Source organism: Apteryx mantelli, chromosome 8, assembly GCF_036417845.1.
Source record: "Apteryx mantelli isolate bAptMan1 chromosome 8, bAptMan1.hap1, whole genome shotgun sequence".
Classification (NCBI taxonomy): Eukaryota; Metazoa; Chordata; class Aves; order Apterygiformes; family Apterygidae; genus Apteryx; species Apteryx mantelli.
This window is the reverse complement of record NC_089985.1, coordinates 29,943,778-29,966,137: the sequence shown is the minus strand read 5'-3', so window position 1 is coordinate 29,966,137 and position 22,360 is coordinate 29,943,778. Positions and strand designations below refer to the sequence as shown.

At 47.5% G+C, this 22,360-nt stretch overlaps 2 protein-coding genes across 9 annotated transcripts in view; one reads left to right on the top strand and one right to left on the bottom strand.

Moving 5' to 3' along the window:
- SZT2 (SZT2 subunit of KICSTOR complex) overlaps positions 1 to 7,403 on the bottom strand; it is a 62,089-nt gene extending 54,686 nt beyond the window's left edge. For all 7 annotated transcript variants that reach the window (XR_010884918.1, XR_010884917.1, XM_067301057.1 and 4 more), the window contains exons 1-8: positions 7,360 to 7,403; positions 6,542 to 6,667; positions 6,180 to 6,353; positions 5,663 to 5,833; positions 3,750 to 3,881; positions 1,513 to 1,672; positions 926 to 1,032; positions 518 to 728 (exon numbers count right to left, since the gene is read on the bottom strand). Coding sequence is in view for 5 of the 7 variants with exons in the window: in XM_067301057.1 (XP_067157158.1) it covers positions 518 to 728; positions 926 to 1,032; positions 1,513 to 1,672; positions 3,750 to 3,881; positions 5,663 to 5,833; positions 6,180 to 6,353; positions 6,542 to 6,667; positions 7,360 to 7,389 (1,111 nt within the window). In the remaining 2 variants the exon portion in view is untranslated. The remainder of the gene's footprint in view (positions 1 to 517; positions 729 to 925; positions 1,033 to 1,512; positions 1,673 to 3,749; positions 3,882 to 5,662; positions 5,834 to 6,179; positions 6,354 to 6,541; positions 6,668 to 7,359) is intronic.
- A 68-nt stretch (positions 7,404 to 7,471) lies between these two features.
- Positions 7,472 to 17,605, top strand: MED8 (mediator complex subunit 8). Of its 2 annotated transcripts, XM_067301055.1 has the most exons (8): positions 7,472 to 7,513; positions 10,401 to 10,519; positions 11,578 to 11,722; positions 12,417 to 12,557; positions 12,991 to 13,072; positions 14,206 to 14,454; positions 15,026 to 15,127; positions 17,128 to 17,214. In XM_067301055.1, exons 1-7 carry the CDS (start codon positions 7,508 to 7,510, stop codon positions 15,088 to 15,090), a joined length of 807 nt encoding a protein of 268 aa, XP_067157156.1. In that variant the 5' UTR covers positions 7,472 to 7,507; the 3' UTR covers positions 15,091 to 15,127; positions 17,128 to 17,214. The 2 variants fall into 2 exon arrangements, with proteins under 2 accessions (XP_067157156.1, XP_067157155.1); XM_067301054.1 differs by lacking the exon at positions 15,026 to 15,127 and having other exon boundaries at positions 17,128 to 17,605.
- Positions 17,606 to 22,360: the final 4,755 nt, after the last annotated feature.

The window sequence follows — 22,360 nt, the reverse complement described above, 5'->3', positions numbered from 1 at the left end:
GCCATTTGCAAGCTTGATCAGGACAAACTCTCCAAAACGTCCTCGTCTGTGAGCTAGCCAGTGCGGAGAAAGGGTTGGAATAGAGACTCTCACCCCTCCACGCTCCAGCATAGCAGCCCTAATTGCAGTTTGCTGAGTGAAGCCCAAAGAAAGGAGAGTGGTGCAGAATGCAACATTAGTTTTCCCCAAATTCCTGAACCCAGGAATCCGAAGGGAAGTCACAGATTAGGCTGCAAGGCCAAGTAGTGCTCACAGCCTTCAGGAGGCATGGAGCTGTGGGGTCCCGTATGCTGACCACTCCTCAGGACCCTCCGTCTCACACAGGCACAAGCACACAACACTGCAGCACTCTTGTTAAACCACACATGTTGCTGCCTTTTCCTCATCTCCATAATACTCACAATGGCCCAGAGGGGACAAGGGGAAATATCAGCATAACCCAGCCTGTGGGGGTCACCCCAAAGAGAGGTGTTGCAAGACATCCATCTGCTGGAAGGAGGACATGCACACTCCTCACCGCAGTAGTATTCTGGATTCAGGGACTCCCCAGTACGCAGAAAGGAGTACAGCAGAAATGCCTTGTGATACACATTCAGATCGAGGCTCAGGGGATCCAGCTCAGGGCACGTGGAGAGGTAAGCACCAAAAGTGGCCATGGCGATGAATTTCATCAGTTCCACATTGGGAACGTGGCCAAAGCTGCAATCATACGAGTAGACACCGCCTACCTAAAAGACAGATAAAGAAGAGACCTGTGCAAATACTGCAACGCTGAGGACATGGGAGAGAACAGGTACAGGCAGAGACCTCAGACAGGGGCAGGAGTCCCCTCTCGACCTTTGGAGGTGAACACTACTGAGAGCAACTCCCCTCCCTCCCTCTGGCAGGCAGTAGCCCCTTCACTCCCTACTAAAGTCAGACATACCTGTACAAAAGAGCAGGCCACAGTGCCACTGCGAAGCTGGTTGAGTAGAGTTTCACAGACAGCCACATCAGGGACACTAGTCACACCATCCGTAATTATTATTATACCTGCAAAGGCAGCAGCATCTTAGAGCATCTTTCACCTCAGCCAGCTGCCACTCTGCCGGTGCACCCACTTGGGCTGTGCAGATAACATTTAGGCATGGCACAAGTAGAAAGCAAAACCCTGTGGCTAGCTCAGACTGACACCAGCAGCTTCCAAGGCATTCTGGAGCTGGCAAACTTCCCGACTCAGTGCAGCAAAGCACTCAGCCTGGGCACAGGTCTGTACACCTTGCCCTGCCCTGAGCAGCAGTTGCAGCTGTGCTTCCTTGCAAACTCCCTAACACTGACACACAGCACTTAGCACAGTGTTGTTCTCCTCCTCGTTCCCACACAGAGTGCAGAGCAAAAGTCGCTGTTGAAATTTCATCCCTAACTGAAGGGTCCATGCACCAGTCCCTATAAAACTCATCTAAGCCTAAGACAGGAGGAATACAATCATCCACAAACAACTGGGCACCCCCAAACCCAGAGGATGAAGCCAACCTGCACTGGAGTTGGAGGGCAGCAACTGCAGTGCCAGGATACCCTGCCGCACCATGCTGACGAGGCCGACGTCGGCAGTGACAACAGACACACTGGGCTTCCTGCCCAATGGCTCCTGTGCGTCACCAGGGCTCTCTTGGCTCAGGGGTGACAAGTCCACCTGGCAAAGAAAAAACATCAGCCAGACTTTAGCCTAGCTCTAGTTTTTATTCTCCCAAACAGCCTTCAGTATAGCAGCCCTATGGTCTTGCAGCCCTAGAGCACTTCAGCAGGCTCCACTTTTAGCCTTAATTTCAAGCCACCCTCAAAGTCCTAGTCATTTGGACCCCTTAAAACAGTAGGATAGAGCTGCCTTGGGGGTAGAGGAATGGGACAACACACTCAGAGCTTTATTATAAGCTTATTTCTCACAGTGGGGAAATACAAGACACTGTGGTCAGTCAAGTTCATTTGCAGAGCTTTAGATAAAGCAGTTCCCAACTAAACAGATGCTGAATACCTCTTTTCCCCTTGTCATTTAGTAGAAGCTGCAGATATTCAGCATCTGCTCAGGTAAAGCTCAGGAATGTTCAAGGGACCGAGGCAACAATGTCTCACTGCAGCAGAGGAGGGTAAGGAGCTTCCAAACAAAGGACAAAGTCTAGTGCCTGTACATTTAACTCTGTGCAAACAGCACTAGTCATGCAATGCTGATATAGGCAAACGCAGGTAGGCTTCTCCTGTGTCTTCTACGAAAAATGTCCCCCAGGCAAAGCATGAAATTTGTATAATTACACGTGTGAGGAACCTGCTGTGTTCATAGGCCCCTCGTGTCCAGAAGGCTCTGGCAGTTTCACCCTGTAATAAGCTATTGCTCCATTTTTACTTCTAATTCAGGGAATGGGTTGGAGACCCTCCCCTGCAAAGCTGGATGATCTGAGCAGGGAAAAAAAAGATTAGAACAAACTACATTTTTGTTCTGCACAAATGGGAAAAGCCCATGGCTGTGAGCAAAAACCTGACTATGATCACTTTAATTTGCTGGATGCCTTAAATTCAGGCACCTGTTGACAATGATACAGTTGATGCAACTTCAAAAGTAAAAAAAGTTTCAGTTCCTGCCTTCCCCTGGGGCCTCCCACCTCCACCCCACAACCTGTGGCAGGATTTGCCAGTCCCTCTGGCCTGGTAGTGCGTCTCTTTCCTCCATTTGCATAGTAGATGTTATAGGGTAGTTGAATATATGAGAACTACTGCAGCAAGCAGGAATGCATACAAAGCACTGCAAAAACACCAGCTGGACACACTGGAAAAGGTATTTCCTTCCTGCAAGCCTCCTTCTGTTCCATGACTGACAGACAGTCTTAATATTCAGAGGTATAAATATTTTTCAGCTAGAAGATGAGATTTATATCACTTCAGATATGCAACTGCCAGAGGTCATCACTAGCCTCTTGCTCATGTGATTTGGAGATTTTTTTTTATTGAGCCCAAATTCTACAAGCTAATACTAAAGGACTAAATAACCTCAACCAGGCCAGCAATGCCTGTGACTATAAGAAGAGTGCCCATAGATATCGTTCATTTATGTGAGCACTGCAGTATCACAATCCAATTTTTTCATTCTTTGTTTCCAAGATCAGGGGATGATCTTGATGAGAAATCCACAGAGAGCCTGAATCCCTACAGAGTCTTGCTTTAATTTTCACCCAAAGCTGTATTTTATAGTGCTATCAATAACTTGCTGATACCTATATCCTTGACTAATAAAAACATCTACCACAGATTTCAAGGAGTATTTGAAACTCTGCACGCTGTTTATTCAGCTTCATGGTCAGTTTTTATGGTAACAAGGAAGTATTTTCATTCAAGATTGTAATGAGGGCCAACAGCATATTCACAGCTATTTATAGATTAATGACACTAGCTTAATCACCTCTCCCACCACCTTCTTCAGACAGAAAGCAGTCCCAGAAGGAAAGAATTTCTACAACAAAGGAGTCAGGTTGCTTCACTATATAATAATCTTGGACAAGGGAAATGTTCATGTCAGTCCTTCTCCTAAATGCTTACTGCTTCCGCTTCCTCAGAGTTCATTTGTCGTTACTGGATCCCACAAAGTTCTCTAACAAACTCCTTAGTTGTTCCTTCTTCAGACCTACGTTACTGTTCCTCTCATTGCCAACCCACCACAGAGGGGCCTAAGAGTGCAGATCTCCAGGGAGCCAAAAAACACCAACCACCTCCACCTTCCTCACCTGTGGTTTGGGTTCATACTGCTGCTGGAGCATCTCTGCCACTTTGTTCTCAAAAGCGCATAGTTGTGTGTACACCTGGTGCAGAAAGGTCTCTCGCTTCGTCTCATCCAGCTGACAGCCCTGGAATAGTACCTGGTCCAGGGATACACACAGCAACCATCAAGATAGAGTTTTAGAGTACCAGCCCCCATAACAGTACATGGGAACGCAGTTCTCACTGGGGTGTTCAGGCATATCCCTGACAAAGCACAGGTAAAGCACAGGCCTCTTCTTGCCTGGGGCCAACTGCCTGCATGCAGTGACGTTTCACGGCATCTGCAGCAGATGCCTGCAACACACTCTGGGAATCTCATTCATGGGTAAGAGTTTTCTACTACTTTTTGCCTTCTTCTTGCAGCGGTCAGGAGAAAGCAAAAGTCTGTAACTCTGATCTGATGTTTCTAAGGAAGGCCTGTTTGTTTTAATCTAACTCACCTACAGGCTGATCCAATTATCTTCCAGTAAGTGGCTGGAAAAAGGAACAATTAGTTGAAATAAAGAAAATAAAAAAACGTGACTAGATGTTACGGAAGAGGCTGAGTGATGTGACAGAGGGACACTGTCAACGCAGAAACTCCCCAAGCTGATAGCCTGCACAATGCACAAGCGTCCTGCCTGTCTCTACCCAGACCCAATGCAATGTGCAGACAAAGCATTCAACAGATGGCAGGGATGCTGTTTGTTATCGTGACATTCCCTCAACCTGAGATGGGTACACAGTGACATGGGAAAAATAAACAATTACAATAGACACAGGCTTTCTTGGATGAGTTACACACATACATGCCTTTTCCTCCACAAAAAGAACACATAGCTTTTTCAGTTATGTCCAGAGATGACAGTTACTGGCCTCACACAAGAAACGGGATTTTAGAACAGATCTAAAGAATAAGACAGTACCAACTTTGCAGCGCTCAATTCAGTGTAAATAGGGAAACACTGAGGCAAAGCATGGTGATGTCTGCAGGACAGCTGGGCAAGATGACACACAAGTTATCATTGGCAAATGGGGAAATTCCTGCTAAGCTTACTTTCATAGCACCTGAGAACTGACCAAGGTGAGGGCCATGCTCTTCAAGCACCGTACAGACCATTAAAGCTTGCAGCCTGCACAGAAGGCTTGGGCAGAGGTGGACCAGGGAAGGGAGAGGGAGGGAACAGGTCTAGGTTAAACAGGATCATCTGTTTACCACCCATTTTCCATGGTATTAGCAATGGGATGAAACACACCATCAGAAATGGAAAAATGATGCAAAACTGCTATGAGGTGGAGGGGACTGATACAAGAAGGATAAACTTAAAAAATCCCTACTGGCACCATAAACCAGAACCTGCTCTGTCTCAAGTAACCGTGAGATTACTGGGGCTGGGCTGCTCTCTCCCACAAGGAGAAACATACTCATACTGGGACAAAAAGAGAGTAAGGTTTGTAGAAAGAGGTAATTATTTTTGAACAAATCACTGCTACACAGCTGGAGCAAGCAGACAAGCTTTTGGGCACGCTATCTCTTCCTACATGTTTCAAGTTAATTTCCACAGGCCAGAAAAATTATTTAAACAGAAATTTGGGGAAAAAAAAGCATTAGCCATAATATGAGGGAAATATTAATTACAGTCTAACTCTGAGAACATGCCTACAGGCAGCGTTCCCTGCTGGGCCCTGCTGCATGAGAAACCTCTGCTCCCTGCCCCAAAAAGTTGCTCACGTACATGCCTATCGCACTAGGCTGCACGTTTTAATGAAACAAGTCTATGACAATACATTTAACAGAGCGCAGCTAACACATGCCCCCACTTCCCTTTGTGTTCACAGGCAACCGATACAGCAAGCTGCTCATGCGCTGGGACGCACCAAGGGAGAGGCTGAATTTTACCTGATGGGATTGCAGGCCAATGATGGAGGAATACGCCTGGATGGTCACAAAGATCTCTGGCTGATAAATAATGTCCGAACCAGGGATACGAAAGGGTCTTAACAACCCCACTAAGCATCGGGAAAGAGCATGAAACACTTCATCAAAAATTATCTCCCCTGTTGAGTCATCCTACAGAAACAGAGAAAGGAAACTTAGCTGCTTCACCTGCCAGGACTTTCAATCTCATTGACAGTTACCCCACCACACAGACATAAGAACAAACATCCTTCTGTAACAGCAGCTGGACTAAAATGACAGCTCTCAGTAAGCAAAGGCCACATGTGGAGCATCCAGGAGAGACACAGGATCTGCTAGTAAGCTGCCCAACTAGGAGCATTTCATGCCTCACTCCTGGGAAAGCAAGTCCTCCGCAAAAGCTAAGACTGACATAGAGAGGAATAAGCCTTCTCAGCAGAGAGAAACGAGCCCAGCCTTTCAACACAGAGCACACCGAAGAGGCAATTTCTGCACTTACCACAATCCCTGTGGAAGGGCTCAGGTCAAGTTCAATCACAAACCGGTACTGGCGGGCCAGGAAGGTGACCCGTGTTGAGGGCACTAGGAGATAGGGCCTAAGCTGGACAGGCTCATCCGGTTGCCACCCATTAGGCAAGATGCTGAGAACATCCAGTTCATTTTCCGACTTTACCTATGGAAAAGGTTAATGGTAAGTGAGAGAACATCAAGCCAAGCCAAATGTATCAAGGCAAGAATCAGAATAAAGAACAGGGTTAAAATCTTCTGTAGGGCCTGGCTGCTCATGAGTAGCGCAGAGCCCAGAGCCAGCTGGCCACATCAGGATGTGGCAGCACCCAACAGCCCAGGGCACCAACTCACCAGCTCCGGCTCCGGCACAGCCCAGATGACCTGATGGAGTCGGCTGAGGACCCAGGCAAGGCGCACGTTGCGGGAGATGCGATAGTCTTTCTTCATCAAGAGGAAGACATGGCCTGCTTCCTCCACCTGCAGCGTGCAGGAGCACAGCAAGCCCCCAGGTCACCCCAGGGGTCAGCCAGCCCCCCAGAAGAAGGAAGGGGCTGGCACTTGCGGGGGCTGGCCACCGCAGATGCTCCCCAGCACCTCCTCAGCAGGCCTTTGCCAGCATCCCTCATCCGCCCCCACATCCACCCTGGGCCTGCTCAGCCCCTCGCCCTCCCCACACCTGAACCAGTCCCCATGTTCCCTTGCAGACCAGACCAGCCCCATTGCTCCTCTCCACAGCCCTGCCCCCCCAACACCCCTGCTGCCCCCCACAGGTCCCAGCCACCCCCCATCTCAGCCCTGCCCCCCAAAAACCCTGGTCATCCCCCACCTCGGCCCTCCACCCACCAACACCCCTGGTACCCTCCCACACCTCAGCCCTGCCCCCACACCCCAGTCACCCCCTGTCTCAGCCCTGCCCCCAACACCCCGGTCACCCCCCGCCTCAGCCCTGCCCCCAAAACCCCCGTCACCCCCCGCCTCAGCCCTGTCCCCCCAAAACCCCCGTCACCCCCCACCTCGGCCCTGTCCCCCCCGACACCTCAGTCCCCCCCACCTCGGCCCTGCCCCCAACACCCCGGTCACCCCCCGCCTCGGCCCTCTCCCCCCCGACACCCCAGTCCCCCCCCCCACCTCGGCCCAGCCCCCTCTCCCGGCCCCCCCGGCCCCCCCACCTCCGAGTCGCCCCGCTCGGAGGCCGCCATGTCCGGCCCGGCAGGCAGCGGCCCCGCCCCGCGCCCTCTGACCCCGCGCCGCCCTTCCCGCGCCGCGCGCCCTGACCCGGAAGCGAAGCGCTCCCGTAGCAACTGCCGCGGCGCCGCCATGCAGGTGAGGGGCCCGGCCCGGCCCGGGGCTGCCGCGGGGTCGAGCTGCCGCCGGCAGCGGGGGGGGCCGGAGGAAGGGAGGGAGGGAGGGGGCGCGGGGCGCGGCCGGAGCTGCCGGTCGCGGCCCCCGGGCCTCGGCTCTGCGCAGGCCCGAGCGCGGCGTTCGTCACCCGCGCTCGGCCTCGGCTTCCCGCCGCTCCGGGGCGGTGCGAGGCGGCAGCGCTGGCCGCGGCTTCTGGCCGGGCAGCCGGCCGCAGTCAGGTCTCGCTTACCAAACGCAGCTCCTGCTCCGCGTCGCCGCTCGGCTGCGTCGTGCTGAGCCGCCGGCGGGCGGGCAGCAGCTCTCTGCCTTGGTCGCCGCCTGTCAGAGGCCAGCCGCGGTGTGCCTCTGTGAGAGACCGGCCTGGCGCTTGAGCTCTTGGTCCAGTGCTTTCCTATGCAGTAACCGCCTTTTGCTGCATGCATGTAGACTGAGTATATGTATACGTGATTGAGTCTCTTGCCCTCTCTCAGCAGTAGGTGCAGCCTTTGGTGAGAGTGGCCCAGGTTGGGCCAAAGGTCCGTCTTACCCCTGCATCATGGCTTTGACACTAGGGAAGGAGCAGGTGCCCAGGAAAAACTGTGAGAGCAGAGTAAGCTTGAAGCTGTTCTGTGCAAACTGTTGCTAGAATATCCCTCGTGTTTAATAGTTTTTGATGAGCTTTCCTTCATGGAAGAAGGATCTAGTTACTTGCAGAACCTTGGTGAATTTTTAGCATCCATAATGTCCAATGGAAAAGAGTTGCACAGGTTAATGGCAGGTTAACGGGTTGTAAAGAATCATCTCCTTTGGTTTGTTTGAGTCTGCTACCTCCTGGTTTCATTTAAGTCTCCTAGTTGTCATACCAGAAAAGAAGGTGAAAATGGATTGTCATGCAATTCCTCGTATATTGTCTCTCCTCCTCTTTTCTGCCACTCACACAAACTGGTCTCTTTTCTGTGTTTAACTGCTGTTCCTATAGAAGCTGACACATGTCTTCAATCATCCTTGTTGCTTTTCTTTGTACATATTCCTGCTATATCCTTTCTGAGATAGAAGGACAAGAGTTACACACAACATTCAAGATGCAAATAAAGCATACATTTATACAGTGATATAACGATGCTTAGTTTTATGTTCCTTTCCAAATAAATCCTGTTATTGCTTTTGTTTCCTTGACTGATTCTTGAACTTTGGGCAGATGTTTTTAGAGGATGCTCCATTGGTTTTTGGGTGATAATGTTATCAGTTCAGAGAATGTCATTGTTTATGAAGAGCTAGATTCTTTTTTTCTTTGTTTTGCCACATGCATTGCTTTATGTTTACCTACACTGAATTTAACCTTTACCTCCCAGTCACTCGGTATCAGGAGGTCCTTCGGCAACCCCTGCCATAAGCCCTCTCTTTACTACCTTGGGGTAATCTAGTATTGTATAACAAACTCCCTAAAGCACTGCTTGAATATATTGTACACCTGTGATAGGTACAGCACTTGGAAACACTGATCTTATTGCGTATATGTGTCACAGTGCTTACATCTGCTTCCTGCCCTTAATGGCTTTGGAGAGAGCCTTTGGAGGAGACGCTGCTGTGAGACCAATGTGTGTGCAATATGGTTTCATTCATTCTCTTGAGGGCTTCTTGGATAAGCACAGGCAGTGGGCCAGATGAATTGCCTTAGATGCATATGCCTGGCACCTCTGCAATAAAACACTGGCTATCAGCCCAACTTATAATACAGTCATTGATTTATTATCTTGCACAAACACAGTGCACACAACAAGTTATAGACTCATTTCTTAATTGCACAGGAACTGACTAGTACCATCACAAGATGGAGGAGAGTTATAGTGCTTTGACCTTCAGATGCAACATGCAGCAATTCGCTTCAAGGGCTAGGGATCGGATTCTACCAAAGTTGACTCAGCCTTTTTTTTGAAGGTGGTTAAGTGAAGTGAAGTCTCACTAAAAAGTGAAAAAGTCAGCGTTTTCTAAAGAAACCTTTTACGTTCTTGCCAGATAATAAATTAAATAGAATAATCTCATGTTCTCATGAACATAGAAGATACCTGATAATCCCTTCAGTGAAGCTCATGCTAGTCCAGTTCATTTAAACAGAACAACAACAAACCTCATAGCAAGCATGTAAACAGACTGATTCACCCTATCTGCTTTCCTAATTGGCATTCTCTTTCTGTTATTTGATTGCATTGTTCCACCCTCCAGGTGGATTATTATTCTGTCCTTGACTTACATTAGCAGTTTATTAGGGCTGGAACTTTAATTATATTTTGCACAACTCTTCTGTTGTATGAATAAGTAAGAATAGATAAGATTCTAAAGGGTTTTTGCAAGAGTCAAGGATCTGTCTTGGTATCTTCGGCAATTGATTCCCTGTGCTCTGATACTTTGCTTGTTGCCATCCTCCCTCACCCAGGAATGCTGGTGGAAAAGCTATTTGATGAGTGCAGTTCAGGCAAAAGGCAGGAGATGACCTGTGTGTGTGTCCAGGTTCTGTATGCTAATCTACCTAGAGCTGGGCTAGCTTAAACAGCTCACAAACGTGGCATGAGCTAACTCTGATGACACTGTCTGAGGTGGTAAAAAGAAAATGCAAGTGATATCTTCACTGTGCTGATCTGGATCTTAATGAGGACAGCCAGCTCAGGGTTTGTCTCTTGCCTGAGTGTTCTCACCAAAGGAGAAGAGGTTGGCGTGAGAATACAGGATTTTTATTTCTAGGATCTCTGTTTCTTTCCCTCGAAGAGGGGTCTGTGTATAGGAGGGCTATGAATACATGCAAGTGGACCCCTCTGATCCTTGGAAAGGTGGCAAGCTTTGTCCTCATCCCTGTCTTTCCTGACTTTTTTAGAGAGAGGAAAAGCAGCTGGAGCTGACCCTGGAGGCGCTCATCAGCCAGGTGGCCGACCTGAAGAACTCCTTGGTCAGTTTTATCTACAAGCTGGAGAACGAGTATGACCGACTCACATGGTAAGGCCTCTCACAGACCTGGAGGCACTGTCCATCACTGCCAAAGCTGTTTCAGAGTCTGCTCTAACGACCGCAAAGTATAATTAAAACCCACTAACCTATTGTCAGTACGCTTAAATTTGCTTTTCACATTTATACTGGTGGAACCACTTAACATCTTCCACTAGCAAAAGAGCTGAAAAACATTTGTTCTGCACTATACAGCAATAGGGTCATGCCAACACCTTTTAACCTGGGCACTTTTATGGTAACTCATGTAGTCGCTTGTGTCCATGGTGACTGGAAACTTCTTGGACGGAATATCTTTCAGAGCTGCGTATGCTATAAAATGAGCAGCTGATCTTTCTGTATCTCTTGACTTTTCTGACTTTTTCTGGCTCTGGTATAAACAGAGTTCTTGTACCTGTATGCTGGTTCTACATATTTTACCAGATAGTTTGAGAGACTTGCAGGGTCACATTCTCTTCCTGAAGGAGCATAAGGATGATGTATCTGCAGCTTAATAAACCGTGGAGCATCTTACACAGTGTCTGCCACTGCAGCAGAGCTTCAAAGGCAGTTAGCATTTATAGTTAGTGTTGCAGAAGGCAGGAGAAGTGGCGAATCCCTGGAGGAAAACAAGCTGAAGGAGACTTCCCTGATGAGATTATCCATTATTTTGCTTCATTATCAGTTAGTCTGAATAACCAAGCTACAAATAGTTTCTCTTCTGACTGTACTGCTTGGGAGTTAAATTGTCTCTCAGACCTTGCTTTAGGATTGTACTGGGAGAGTTACAGTGATAAGGAAAGCATTGCTTCTGTGTAGGCTGCTGACATCCCAAACACCTGACCCTTCCAGTGGTACCCACAATGTCCCTAAGCTGTTAGCAGCATTGTCTCTGGGGACTGAGATTTGTCCATGCGCATTCAGCCCCAGGTTTTACTCTTTACTCTCTGGAGTAGACTCACTAGAGGAATGCTAATGCTATTTCCTCACTTCCCGGCTATTTGAGTGAAGAACAAGTAAAGGCCATCTCTAGTATCCTTTTCCATGTTCTGTCCTCTTTATTTTCCCAGGCCTTCAGTTCTGGACAGCTTTGCGTTGCTCTCAGGACAGCTGAACACCTTGAATAAAGTGCTGAAGCATGAGAAGACCCCACTATTGCGAAACCAGGTTATCATACCCCTAGTGCTGTCTCCAGATCGTGATGAGGAGATCATGGTAAGAAACTTCCCTCTGAATGATGGCCCTGGAGTATCGGAATGTGCTTGTGTACCTGCTCCAGCTTGCTATTCCTTGTGCTTGGCCTTTCCTCAGCTCTCAGTGTAGAGAAAGAAAAGGTGATGAACTGTTCTGCCTGGGAGCTGCTTTGCTGGGGAGCTTTCCCCTACAAACATTTGCTCTGGATACACTTTACAGGAGGTGTTCCTGTTCATAAATATATTATTTTCATGATGTCAGGGCCTGAGGAGCTGTAGTGTCCCCTTGTGTAATCGGGATGTCTCCTCACAAGCTCTTTATTTTCTCTGCCATAGTTGTGCTGTTTCTGTCAGACATCTGCACCTAGCTTTGCATTGTTTGTCATCAGACTAACACGGGGTGCGTTACAGAACCTACAGTGTGCACTGGCAAGATTTAGTCTCTGAGTGTGAAAACATTTCAACTGATTGTGGCCGTGCTAGCAGGCAGCAGGTGGGACAGCACTGCAGACCCCCATGGCATGTTCTGACTAAACGGACACAGTGCAAATTCCTAGACAAATAGTTTAAACTTCCTAATGCTCTATGGATCAAGGTTTTCCCTTCAGCATGCTGCTAGCCTTGTTCCTGTACCATGGCCCATGCTCCGGTCCTGAGCGGTTTGAGTGTCGGGCTGGAGAAGGGGGCTCTGAGTGTGGCTTGTCCAACTATTGCAGCGGCAGACAGAGGGACGTGTGCCGGTGTTCAGCCATGAGGTGGTGCCTGACCATCTTCGAACTAAGCCTGACCCCGAAGTGGAGGAGCAGGAGAAGCAGCTGATCACAGATGCAGCTCGAATCAGCCCTGATGTGGCACAGGTAGGGGAAGAAGAGTTTGATGCTTTTGTCTCTTAGTCCAAGGGCACAAAGTTCCCTGCTTCTCTGGCTCCAGTGTTCTGCCTCTTTCACCCTTCCATCTGACAGTTCTCTGTTTTCTATGTCCTTTTCTGTCTGAGATTCCTCCAGCTGACCCCAAAGTTTGAGTTCATCCGCAGGCTCCCAAAGCAAGCGTATGCAGCCTGCTTCCTGTTTTGCAGGAAGTGCCATCAGACCAGTCAGAGAAAGGCAAAAGCTATCCCCTCCTCATAGTCCCCTCCTGCATACGCTAGAATGGGGTGCTCTAGGCTCTGCTACTAAAGTGCTTATGTTTAATTACACAGACCCTGGAGAAGAGAAAGCTTGTTCACTTACCTTGCTGGTTTGTACTGGGTTGGAGGTATCCTGATGGTTTCCAATTATCTTCATTTTGCAGAAACAGATCCAAAGTCTGAACAAAATGTGCTCAAATCTGCTGGAGAAAATCAGCAAGGAGGAGCGTGAATCTGAAAGTGGAGGTATGAAGTGGAAGTGGGGTACAGGGTCCAAGCAGCAAGCTTGAGAGAAGGGTCCAAGGAGCAAGCTTGAGAGAGCAGTGGCAGAATGGGAAAAGCGGAGAGCCTAAAGTATGGGGAATGCAGATGAGCAGTACAGATGAAAATGTTCAGGAAGATGCAAGATTGGCTGTCCTGTAGCTCCCTTATTTGAAAAGTCATCCTGTGGGTGGGGTGTGTTTTACTTGTTCTTAGCACTGTGCTGTGTGACCTATGTGTGGCAGAAAGTCATTCCAACCCTTTGCCATACGCCCCTTCAAGGAGATGATAAGTGCTATCTTCAGTGTTTACCAAGAAAACATCTTGATCAACATGGATTAAAATAGTTGTGAAAATGCAATCGCATGGTAGGTGGCTAACAGGTTTGCCTTGGCCTGTTGCATATGTGTGGAGGTACATTCTTTGCAAAGCAGCAATGAAACTGATAATTCAAGGACATATGAATGGAGGCTGCTGGAGGCAGTCCTTTTATTTAAAAATAGTCACTACCACATCACTTCTCCCTTTAGAAATGGAGAGAAATAGCAGCACTATCACAGAGACATATATGATTAGTCCTGCATTGCTGACCCAAAAGTTTTCTGAGCAGATAGCTCAGAGTTCTCCATAAGAAAGGTTTTTAGCGCAGACCCACTGCAAGCAACATCAAACTCACTGTCACAGCCCAAAGAAATGTATTTGTGGAAAACAGAATTTAAGAGTCACAGGATGCTCTTATCAACACTGTGCTGCTCAAGAGCCACAGAAAGGGGACTGTTGCCTTTGAATATCTAAAACTTGGTGCTTGTTACCTGCCATAGGACTTGACATGGAAGAGCCTTTAGCTGAGGCATCCTTATGGTGTGGAGGAGGTGGCTTCCTCTGCCCTCCTCCCCTGAGCAGTGTATGCTCTGCTCTTGGTGGGAAAGCTCTTGGAACCTCACTGTCCCTGGATTTTGCAGCTTCTTTGATCCTGCTGAGACTCTTGTGGGACAAACTGTTAGAGGCTGATCTCTATCACATGCACCAAACTATCAGAAAAGTAAATTCAGGACCAGCTAAGCTAATTTTCAGACTTCTTTGCCAGAATGCTCCAAAAACCATTTCTTTTTCTACAGGTTTACGACAGAACAAGCAGACTTTCAACCCGGCAGATACCAATGCTCTGGTAGCAGCTATAGCCTTTGGGAAGGGACTGTCAAACCGGCGACCCCCTGGCTCAGGGGCATCTGTCCAGTCAGGTCAACCAGGAGCTGGTGCAATCATTGCAGGGGCTTCAGGCATGCAGCAGGTCCCAATGTCAGGTGCACCGGCTCAGCAGCAGCCAATGATGGCAGGAGTGCAGATGACACAAGCAGGACAACCAGGTAAATAAATAGTGTGTCTGAGTGTGATAGAAATGTAGGGAACAATAGCATATACTAAATGACTGGGTTTAATAACAGCAGATTACGTTTCTATTAAAAGTGAAGTGAAACACATGGGCAAAAAGCAGTTCAACTTTATATATCCAGTGCATGGACTCTAACGTACTTACTTGTATTTGGGAAATAGATACATGACATAATTGTTCTGTAAAGACATCAATTAGATGTTCAGCTGGAGCCAAAATTGTAAACTGAGTGTTAGGAACTATTATAATAAGGCTGTTGTATAAATCTATTGGGCACCCACATCTGCAATATTATATGCAGTTCTGATCTTTCCTCTTTGTAAAAAAGTTATAATAGAACTGGAAAGGCTCAGGGAAGGGTGACAAAATGGTCAAAGGTCTGGAAAGGCTTTCATATAAGGGAAGACTTCAGAAAGCTGTGACATTTCATCCTGGAAAAGAGAGAGTTTGGGGGAAGGGAGAAGAATGTATGGAAGTCTATAAAATCTCAAACTGTATAGAGCAGGTGAATGGGGAATGATGGTTTACAATTTCCCATGATACAGGAAGGAAGTGCACCAATGAAAATATCAGCTCACGGGTTTGGGACAAAAAGGAGATACTTTTCTGAATACTGGATAATGAAACTGTAGACTCACATTGCCCAAGTGAGTGATAGACACAAAGTTTATATGGAATAGAAAAGTAAGTAGGTACATTTCTGCATGAAAAATCAGTGAACAGCTAATAATCATGAGATGCTGTCAGAAATGGGTGTGACCTGGGGGACCTGCAGACCTAACCTTGTGGTGTTATTCTTATGTTCATGTTAATTGGGATTCTGGATATCGGATATTTTAATTGGAGTTTTCTTGCCTGCATAATGACTGTGTTGTTCAGAAATGAACTTGAGCAACAATATTAATCCTAAGTTAATGATGTATTTATGTTAGAGTTAGAAAGTAATTTCCACTGTGATGTGGAAACAAAGAAGGCCCCTGTGATTTTTGGCTGTGTACCCACTGACATCGTCTCCAGGATGAGAAGACAGTTGCTTCTGTGCATTGAGCTGAGCACAGTGGTAACAAGAGTATTTGTCTAGCCTATGATACCCTGGAGTTCCCTTTTGATAAAAGCAGCTGTACTGGGTTTGGCTGAAAGTCCCTCTATCCCATCATCCAATTCCTGATGATGGCCAAAAGTGGAGGCTGAAAGAATATAAGAACAAAGTATACCTTGGGAGACACCTTCAGCAGTCACTGTTTAGGGATATTTTGAGCTAGAGTTTGCTTTGAGACCAGTGGGTATAATAGCCATGAATTTCTGTAGTCACTTTCTGAATTACAATTTTGACTTCTACAATGCCTGTGGCAGTATGTCCCATAGTTTTATTGCAAGTTTTGCTTAAAATAATTTCCTTTTTGTTTTTAAATCTTTTGCCTGATAAGTTCATTGGTTGTTTCCTTTTTACTCGTGTTGTGAGAAACAGTGAATAACCCTTTCTCATTTACCTTCTCCATACTAGTTTTAATTTTTTGGAAGTCTGAGGTATTGTCTTCCCTTTGTCCATCTTTTTTTTTTTTTCCAGCTAATGAATCCCAGTCTATTAAATACGTGGTTGTCTGAAAATTATTATATAATTTGGACCATCCTTGTCTCTTTCCTGCACCTCTTCTGCATGTTTTCAAGGCTGAGAGGACCACAACTGCTCAGAGCATTCCAGATATCGGTGAACCATACAGTCCTGTTCACTTTTTCTTTTGGAGATCTAACAGTATTTGTCTACTGATTGTTAGCAAGCACTGACATGATGTCAGATTACCTGCCAACTCATTGCAGGCAGTCACCTGCCTCGGATGTGTTTGAAAAAGTTTAATAATCTTTATTCTGTTAGCCAGTTCTTCATCAAATCTTTTTTTTTTTTTTGTCAAGCCACACTATAGTTTTAATTCTCAGAAGGTTTTTTTTTTTTCCCCTCTGTTCTAATTTGGGTACACATTCCACTTTCTGAAGGAGTGTCCTTTGAATATCCCTGTGTGCTGCTCTTTAATCACTGTCCTTTTGTTTATTTTTCTGATCAGCTTAGTTTTGTCTGGCACGGTACACTTACCCTAAGCTGTCTATATGATGTTTTTGAGCACACTCCCATGTGTGACCCGTATCAACAAAGAATAATAATGCCCAAGAGGTGGTTAAGAGAAACAAAGAGATCTGAGAGAGGTTTAGTAATTTAAATATATGCACTGACTATAAATAATGTTATACTGAAGAGGATACAGGTTCTTGGGTTTGCCTCTCTGGAATGGAAGTGGGGAGCAGTCTGCATTCTTATCTCGGTGCTGCTATCAGCAACTTCTGTGAGCCTGAAAAGTCCCACAGTCCCGTAGGAGCCTCCTGGCAATAAGAAAGGCTTGATCAGGATTAGGATGGGCCAAGGATAGAATTAAGTAGGGGAAAAAAAAACTGACAGGAAATTTCAGGGAGATTTCTCAACAGATTTCTCAATAATTTGTAAGAGAGATTGATTGTGTTAAAGATGCTGTAGCAAGTAAGCCTAGTGTAGTACATGGAGTGGAACAGAAGCCCTGACAGGGCTGTTGTGCTCCTTGCATAATCCTCAGCAAAAGTCCTTTCTGATTCAGCACTGCTTTTTCTTTTATCTCTCCAGGAAAGATGCCGAGTGGCATAAAAACAAACATCAAATCTGCCTCAATGCATCCATATCAGAGATGAGCTGAGATGAACCAGACCCAGGGAATAGCAGTTACCAGCATTGTTCCTGCTGCAGCCACCACACCTGGCTTCCTTCTAGGACTTCTGAGTCTTCACATACCCCCATGCCATATCCAGGGAGCTGGGGATTGTAAGACCCCTCCCTTGATTTTATTTAGTGCTAAGTGGTTTGTGCAGAGCTACTAGTGACTATGTCTCCCAGGGATGAGAACTCCCCTGTTCAGCCAGAGCAGTGGACTTTACTTCTGGTATTGATCCCATCTTCTTCAGGTCTGGTCGAGAGGACTCCTGCTCTTTCCTGATACAGAACCTGAAGAGCTGCATGGAGCACTCTTCTCCTGGTTTCTGTTTGTTGATTCAGAAAAGACGTTCCTCCTTTACTCCCTGTTGTCGAATAAAGACCATGTTCTGTACACAGTGTGACATTGGTGTCTGCCTCTCAGGTCATAAGGAGTCTCACTTTCCTTTGAATAAGGCTGTAGAGCATCTCCAGTCTAAAATACACAAGAAATGTTGGCAGCTGAGTGCTGGAGCTATGGCCTTATGCATACAGAGCTGTTATAAAGTGAGTCAGCAGGGTACAAACACAAGCAGTAAACATCTTGTTCATTGTAAATCCATTATGACTATTCCCCAGAAAGCCAAGTACTGGGAAAGACCATTACAAGACCCACAACAGGAGCAGCATTTCAGGAACAGCACAGAGCTTTTGTATTCTGATGCTGCTGCAAGTCTCAGCTGGATCTGATTTCACTTCTGTAATTCTCTGCTTCTGTGTTCCTATAAAATTTCTTAGCTACTTCAGGATTAATCCCCTTCTTCAGAGAGGTATTTCATTCTGCTCTGGGCTGTGCCACCCCTGAATTAGCCAGGCTGTAAAAATCTGGCCCATTTCTCTTTGGAACTGGACATTATGAAGCTGTCCCTGTTCTACATTCTGTCTTTGAGCTGTAATGTACAATCTGCCCAGTGAAAGATTCTTCTGAGAATAAAGGGTGCAGATGCATGCCCACAAACCATGTCAGTACGTACAGCACTACCCTAAAGACAACCAGCTCTCCTCTTGCTGCTTTTGCTTGGACTTCCCTTTTGACTTGTGGTGAAAGCCAGTACTGTATTTTACTCAATAGCATCTGTCAGCAGTCTTAAGGGTGAGGAAATCTCCACTCAACAGATACAGCCTGCAGCTGCTCCTGCACTGCTTGTCTCTGAGCTAATCAGATCCATCTTATTTGTGGAGGCTGTGGACTGTTCTCCCAAACCTAAACCTTCCACAAAACTGTGACTTGGGCAGTAGATGTCAGCCCATTTTGATTTGCAGAACCTGGAAATTGCCTAGTGGAGGCATGGACCCTGTAGTGAATTTAAGCCTGTTCACCAGGAGATGCTTTGCCAGGTTACATTTTGTAGCCCCTTAGAAGTAATCTTTGTTTTACTGAGGTTCTGCAGCTTGTGGCTTGAAAAGCAGTGAGCCGGGAAGTAGAAAGTTCAGCTAGAAGTACAAACAGCTCATAGGTAAGCAAAGCAGCTCCCGCACAAAGAGCCCAGCTACATGTCCGTGATAGCAACAGCCCAGCCAGACTGATGTGTCTACTTTTTGCTCCTGACACACACAGGCTCTCCTTGGAGCTGTTGACTCTTGCAGGGAGCTGGTGTGAAGGCAGAGACGCTGCTGGCTCTGCTGTGAGGGTTTTGTGCCATGCCTGAAGCTGAGGATAGCCCAGAGGAGCCCACAGAGCTGTGCCCTGTGACAGGCTGAGCACCACATGGATTGCTGTTCCCTGCTCTACCTCACATCCCTGCTTTGGCTGGGAAGGAAAACAGAAAACTGTCAGAGGAGCTTGTGTCAGACCCCTGGCACTCGTGGTCTGTGGTCTCCAGTTGTGCTTGGAGTCACAGCAATGGGATGTTGCTTCGCTTTGGCCCCCCAGACTGGCTTCGTTACAGAACCAAAATGTTTCCGAGCTGCCTGGAGTAACCAAGGCCTAGAGCCGGCAGGAAGGGCGCAACACGCCTGGCCTATCGCTCCTTCTCTGAATTAATGCCTTTTCCATCCTCCTGCTGCCAGCGCGGCATGAGGCCAGCCTGGCGCAGCACAGCCGCAGCGGGGCCGGCCCCAGGCGGCAGGAGAGAGGAGCCGGGGGTTCGCAGCACCACTCGGGCGCTTCCAGCCGGGGTTTGGAGCTAGTTTCCCCCAGACCCGGCCCCAGCGGCTCCGGCGTGCTGCGGATCTGAGGCAGGCGGGAGCGCGGCTCACGGGGGCTGCCTGCCACCGCCGCTAACCTGGCTCTCCCGAAAACGCCTCCAGCGGGGCAGGCCGGACCTTTCACACACTTGGACGGGAGGAAGGGAAAGACAGGCAGGGTTTTTTCCGTAGATTATAGAGCGAGAGTGGCCTGCTAGGCTCAGCCAGCATAACTTCCTGTACGACACAGGCGGCGCGACTGCCCTGCGTTAATTCTTATGTATATTAGAGCACTGCTGTTAGGAAAACAGTTGATCTTGAACTGATATGTTTCTGCTACAGTGACTGGTAGGCTGTTCCAAAGGTCAATTATCCGTAACTGTAAAATGCCTGCACCTACTGAGGTTGTATTTTTTTAATTCCCTTTAAGTGGCTGGCTCTTCTCAGCCAGGGAGGGGCCCTGGAGCTGCTGGTCCCACAGAGAGGAATTTGTGTATTATTATGATCCAATTTTCTTCATCCTTTATGATAGACTGAACTGATGGAGCTTCCAGAGCCTTTCGCTTTAAGGCATGTTTTCTGTTTTCCAGTCTTTGGCTGTCACCCAAACCTCCTTATGTATCAGTGTCCTTTGGGAGCCGCGGACACTGGACTCGGACGCAGTATTCTGACTGTGGGAACAGGAATGTCAAATGCAGAGTTACTTTAACCCCTCGTCCTGCCACTGCCAGTGCGTGAATGTGTAAACAGGGAACACGAACAGGCCTTTTACCCACAAACTCACATTGGAAATTCATGGTCTGCTGATTGTCGCTGTGGCCAGTAAGTCCAACAGGGATTCTCCGCTCCTGGTGCACTATATCAGAATAAAAGCACAGCCGCACTGCAGGCGCTCAGAGCACTCCCCGTGCGCATAGGGCATCCTGCCATGGCGAATCCTCACAGGGTCTTCCCGGACTTTGACCAGTGCCTTTTTCAACCAGTCTCTTCTTGGTGGCATATTTTTGGCAGTGAGGAGGCTTGGCCCCCAGCTCAGCCTGGCTGTCTGGGCCTCAGGTGGGTTGCAGAAGTGTGGCTGAGAGCACAGGCACTGATTTACCCAGCCAGGCTGAGTCTAGCTCCCCAAATCCTCCCCTTGGGCACCGTTCGGGCTCCAGTGCAGACAACGGACACATCTTGCCATGCAGCCCCGCTGCCCAGATGCTCCCAATGGCTCCAGATCGCTGACTTGGTGTCTCTGCTCCTGGCCATGTCCCGGTTCCCGTGACTGCACGCTTTATCAGTCATTCCTTCGTTTCCTTCCAGGGGTTTATGCTATTTAGCATTCCTGCTAGAAATACATCGCCTGTGCCAATTCCCCAGGGAGCATCTCTTCTCACAGTTGGCCAGGTCGCAGATGTCCTTGTTCCTTGATCGCACATGCTGCAGTACAAGTCAGATGTCCTTCAGATATTTAAGAATATAGAGTAGCACGAAAACTATCGCATTAGTTTGACAAGTTTATTATCTGTAAGCTCTGATGATTGGTATTTATATCTCTCTGCTTTAAGTCTTTATCAATATGATCACATATTTTTCAGTCATTATTTTGCAAGGAACGACTGACACACCTGTTTACAAGGGCATCCTGTTTATTCTTTACAAATGCTGGCATAATATTTGCTTTCTTCTGGTTCTCTGGAGCTTCTCCAGTCTTCCTTGCCATATTAGAGATCAGCATTAACAGTTCAGATTAGAAAAAATATATATATATTTTTAAACTTAGAGATGTACAATATCTGGACCTGCTGAATTTTTAACATTTGCCTTATGCATCTATTGCTTAACTTCTTCCTGAGTTACCATTTCAGTGGAAAGTGTTTCACCCTTGTGACAGGAGTACTTCATCTGGCTTACTCCCAAATGCAGGAGAGCGATTTATCGCCTTTCCTTCCTGCACTGCGATCACCAGTCCCCCCAGGCCCACCTCGTACTGCACTTAAGCTGTGCTGGCTAATTCCCTGCAGCCTGCCCTGATGCTGGTCTGCTCTGTCTCTCCTCTAGAAGTTGTGAAGTTATGTTTATTGCCATCATTTCAGAGTATCTCTCCTCCATCCATAAGCAGCACAGCTAACATCTGCCATAGTTTGTTTTCTTGTCAAGTCCCAAGTGAGAAGTGCATACCGGTGTCTTGTTTTGGTAAAAAAAACAAACAAACACACACACACACACACACACACACACACACACACACACACAAGCACACACAAGTTTTTGTTTGTTTTTTAACCTACACATTTTTTAAGTGTGTGTCATTTTGCCTTTATGGTAGAGGCGAACTCTGCAAGGCTTGAGGGGGGAGCCCAGGAGACTGTGCAGGCAGAGGGAGGGAGATGTGGCCGAGAAGACCAGCAGGGCAGCTAAGAGGAGGGAACTTTTGAAGCTCTTCATTCGCAGCGCTGAAGCTAAGGCAGGGAGGCAGGGACTCGCCTTGGGCTGACGGGCTGGGTTTGAACATTTTTTGCTGTAATGATCTGAGCTTTCTGACAGAAGTGTCTGGGGCCAAAGGAAATGTGTTCTGCTGATTGGGCTGAGGGAGTCTGATCCCTTTTTTTATGCTAAGAGGAAACACAATTGTACACGTGCTGCCAAAATGCAAAAGCCAAGCATAGCATCTGCATCGCTCCCAAAGCAGCTTCACCTGCGCTTCGAACAGGGCAGGCCAAACCCACGGAAACATGGGCAGAGCATGCCTCCGAACTGGAAAGTGAAACACCCGAAAACAGCTCATAAGTCAAAGGCACAAAATGAGAAAAAATTGCGTAGTGGGGGAAGCACAAACCCCTGGGCTAGCTCTCTGCTTTTCCCTGGGTTCCCCCCATAAGCTTGGCAGCCCTCTGAAAGCCAGATTAATTCTTAATGATAGCTGATGTCTGAAACCAAAGATACAGACCCTTTGGAAAAATCCCATAGAGCTCGCCCTTTCAACCAAGTGCATCAATCT

Excerpts from the sequence above, each read along its gene's own strand:
- MED8 (XM_067301054.1), top strand. Across the intron at positions 11,723-12,416 it reads ATCGTGATGAGGAGATCATG|CGGCAGACAGAGGGACGTGT; the intron begins GTAAGAAACTTC and ends CAACTATTGCAG. Across the intron at positions 13,073-14,205 it reads GCGTGAATCTGAAAGTGGAG|GTTTACGACAGAACAAGCAG; the intron begins GTATGAAGTGGA and ends CTTTTTCTACAG.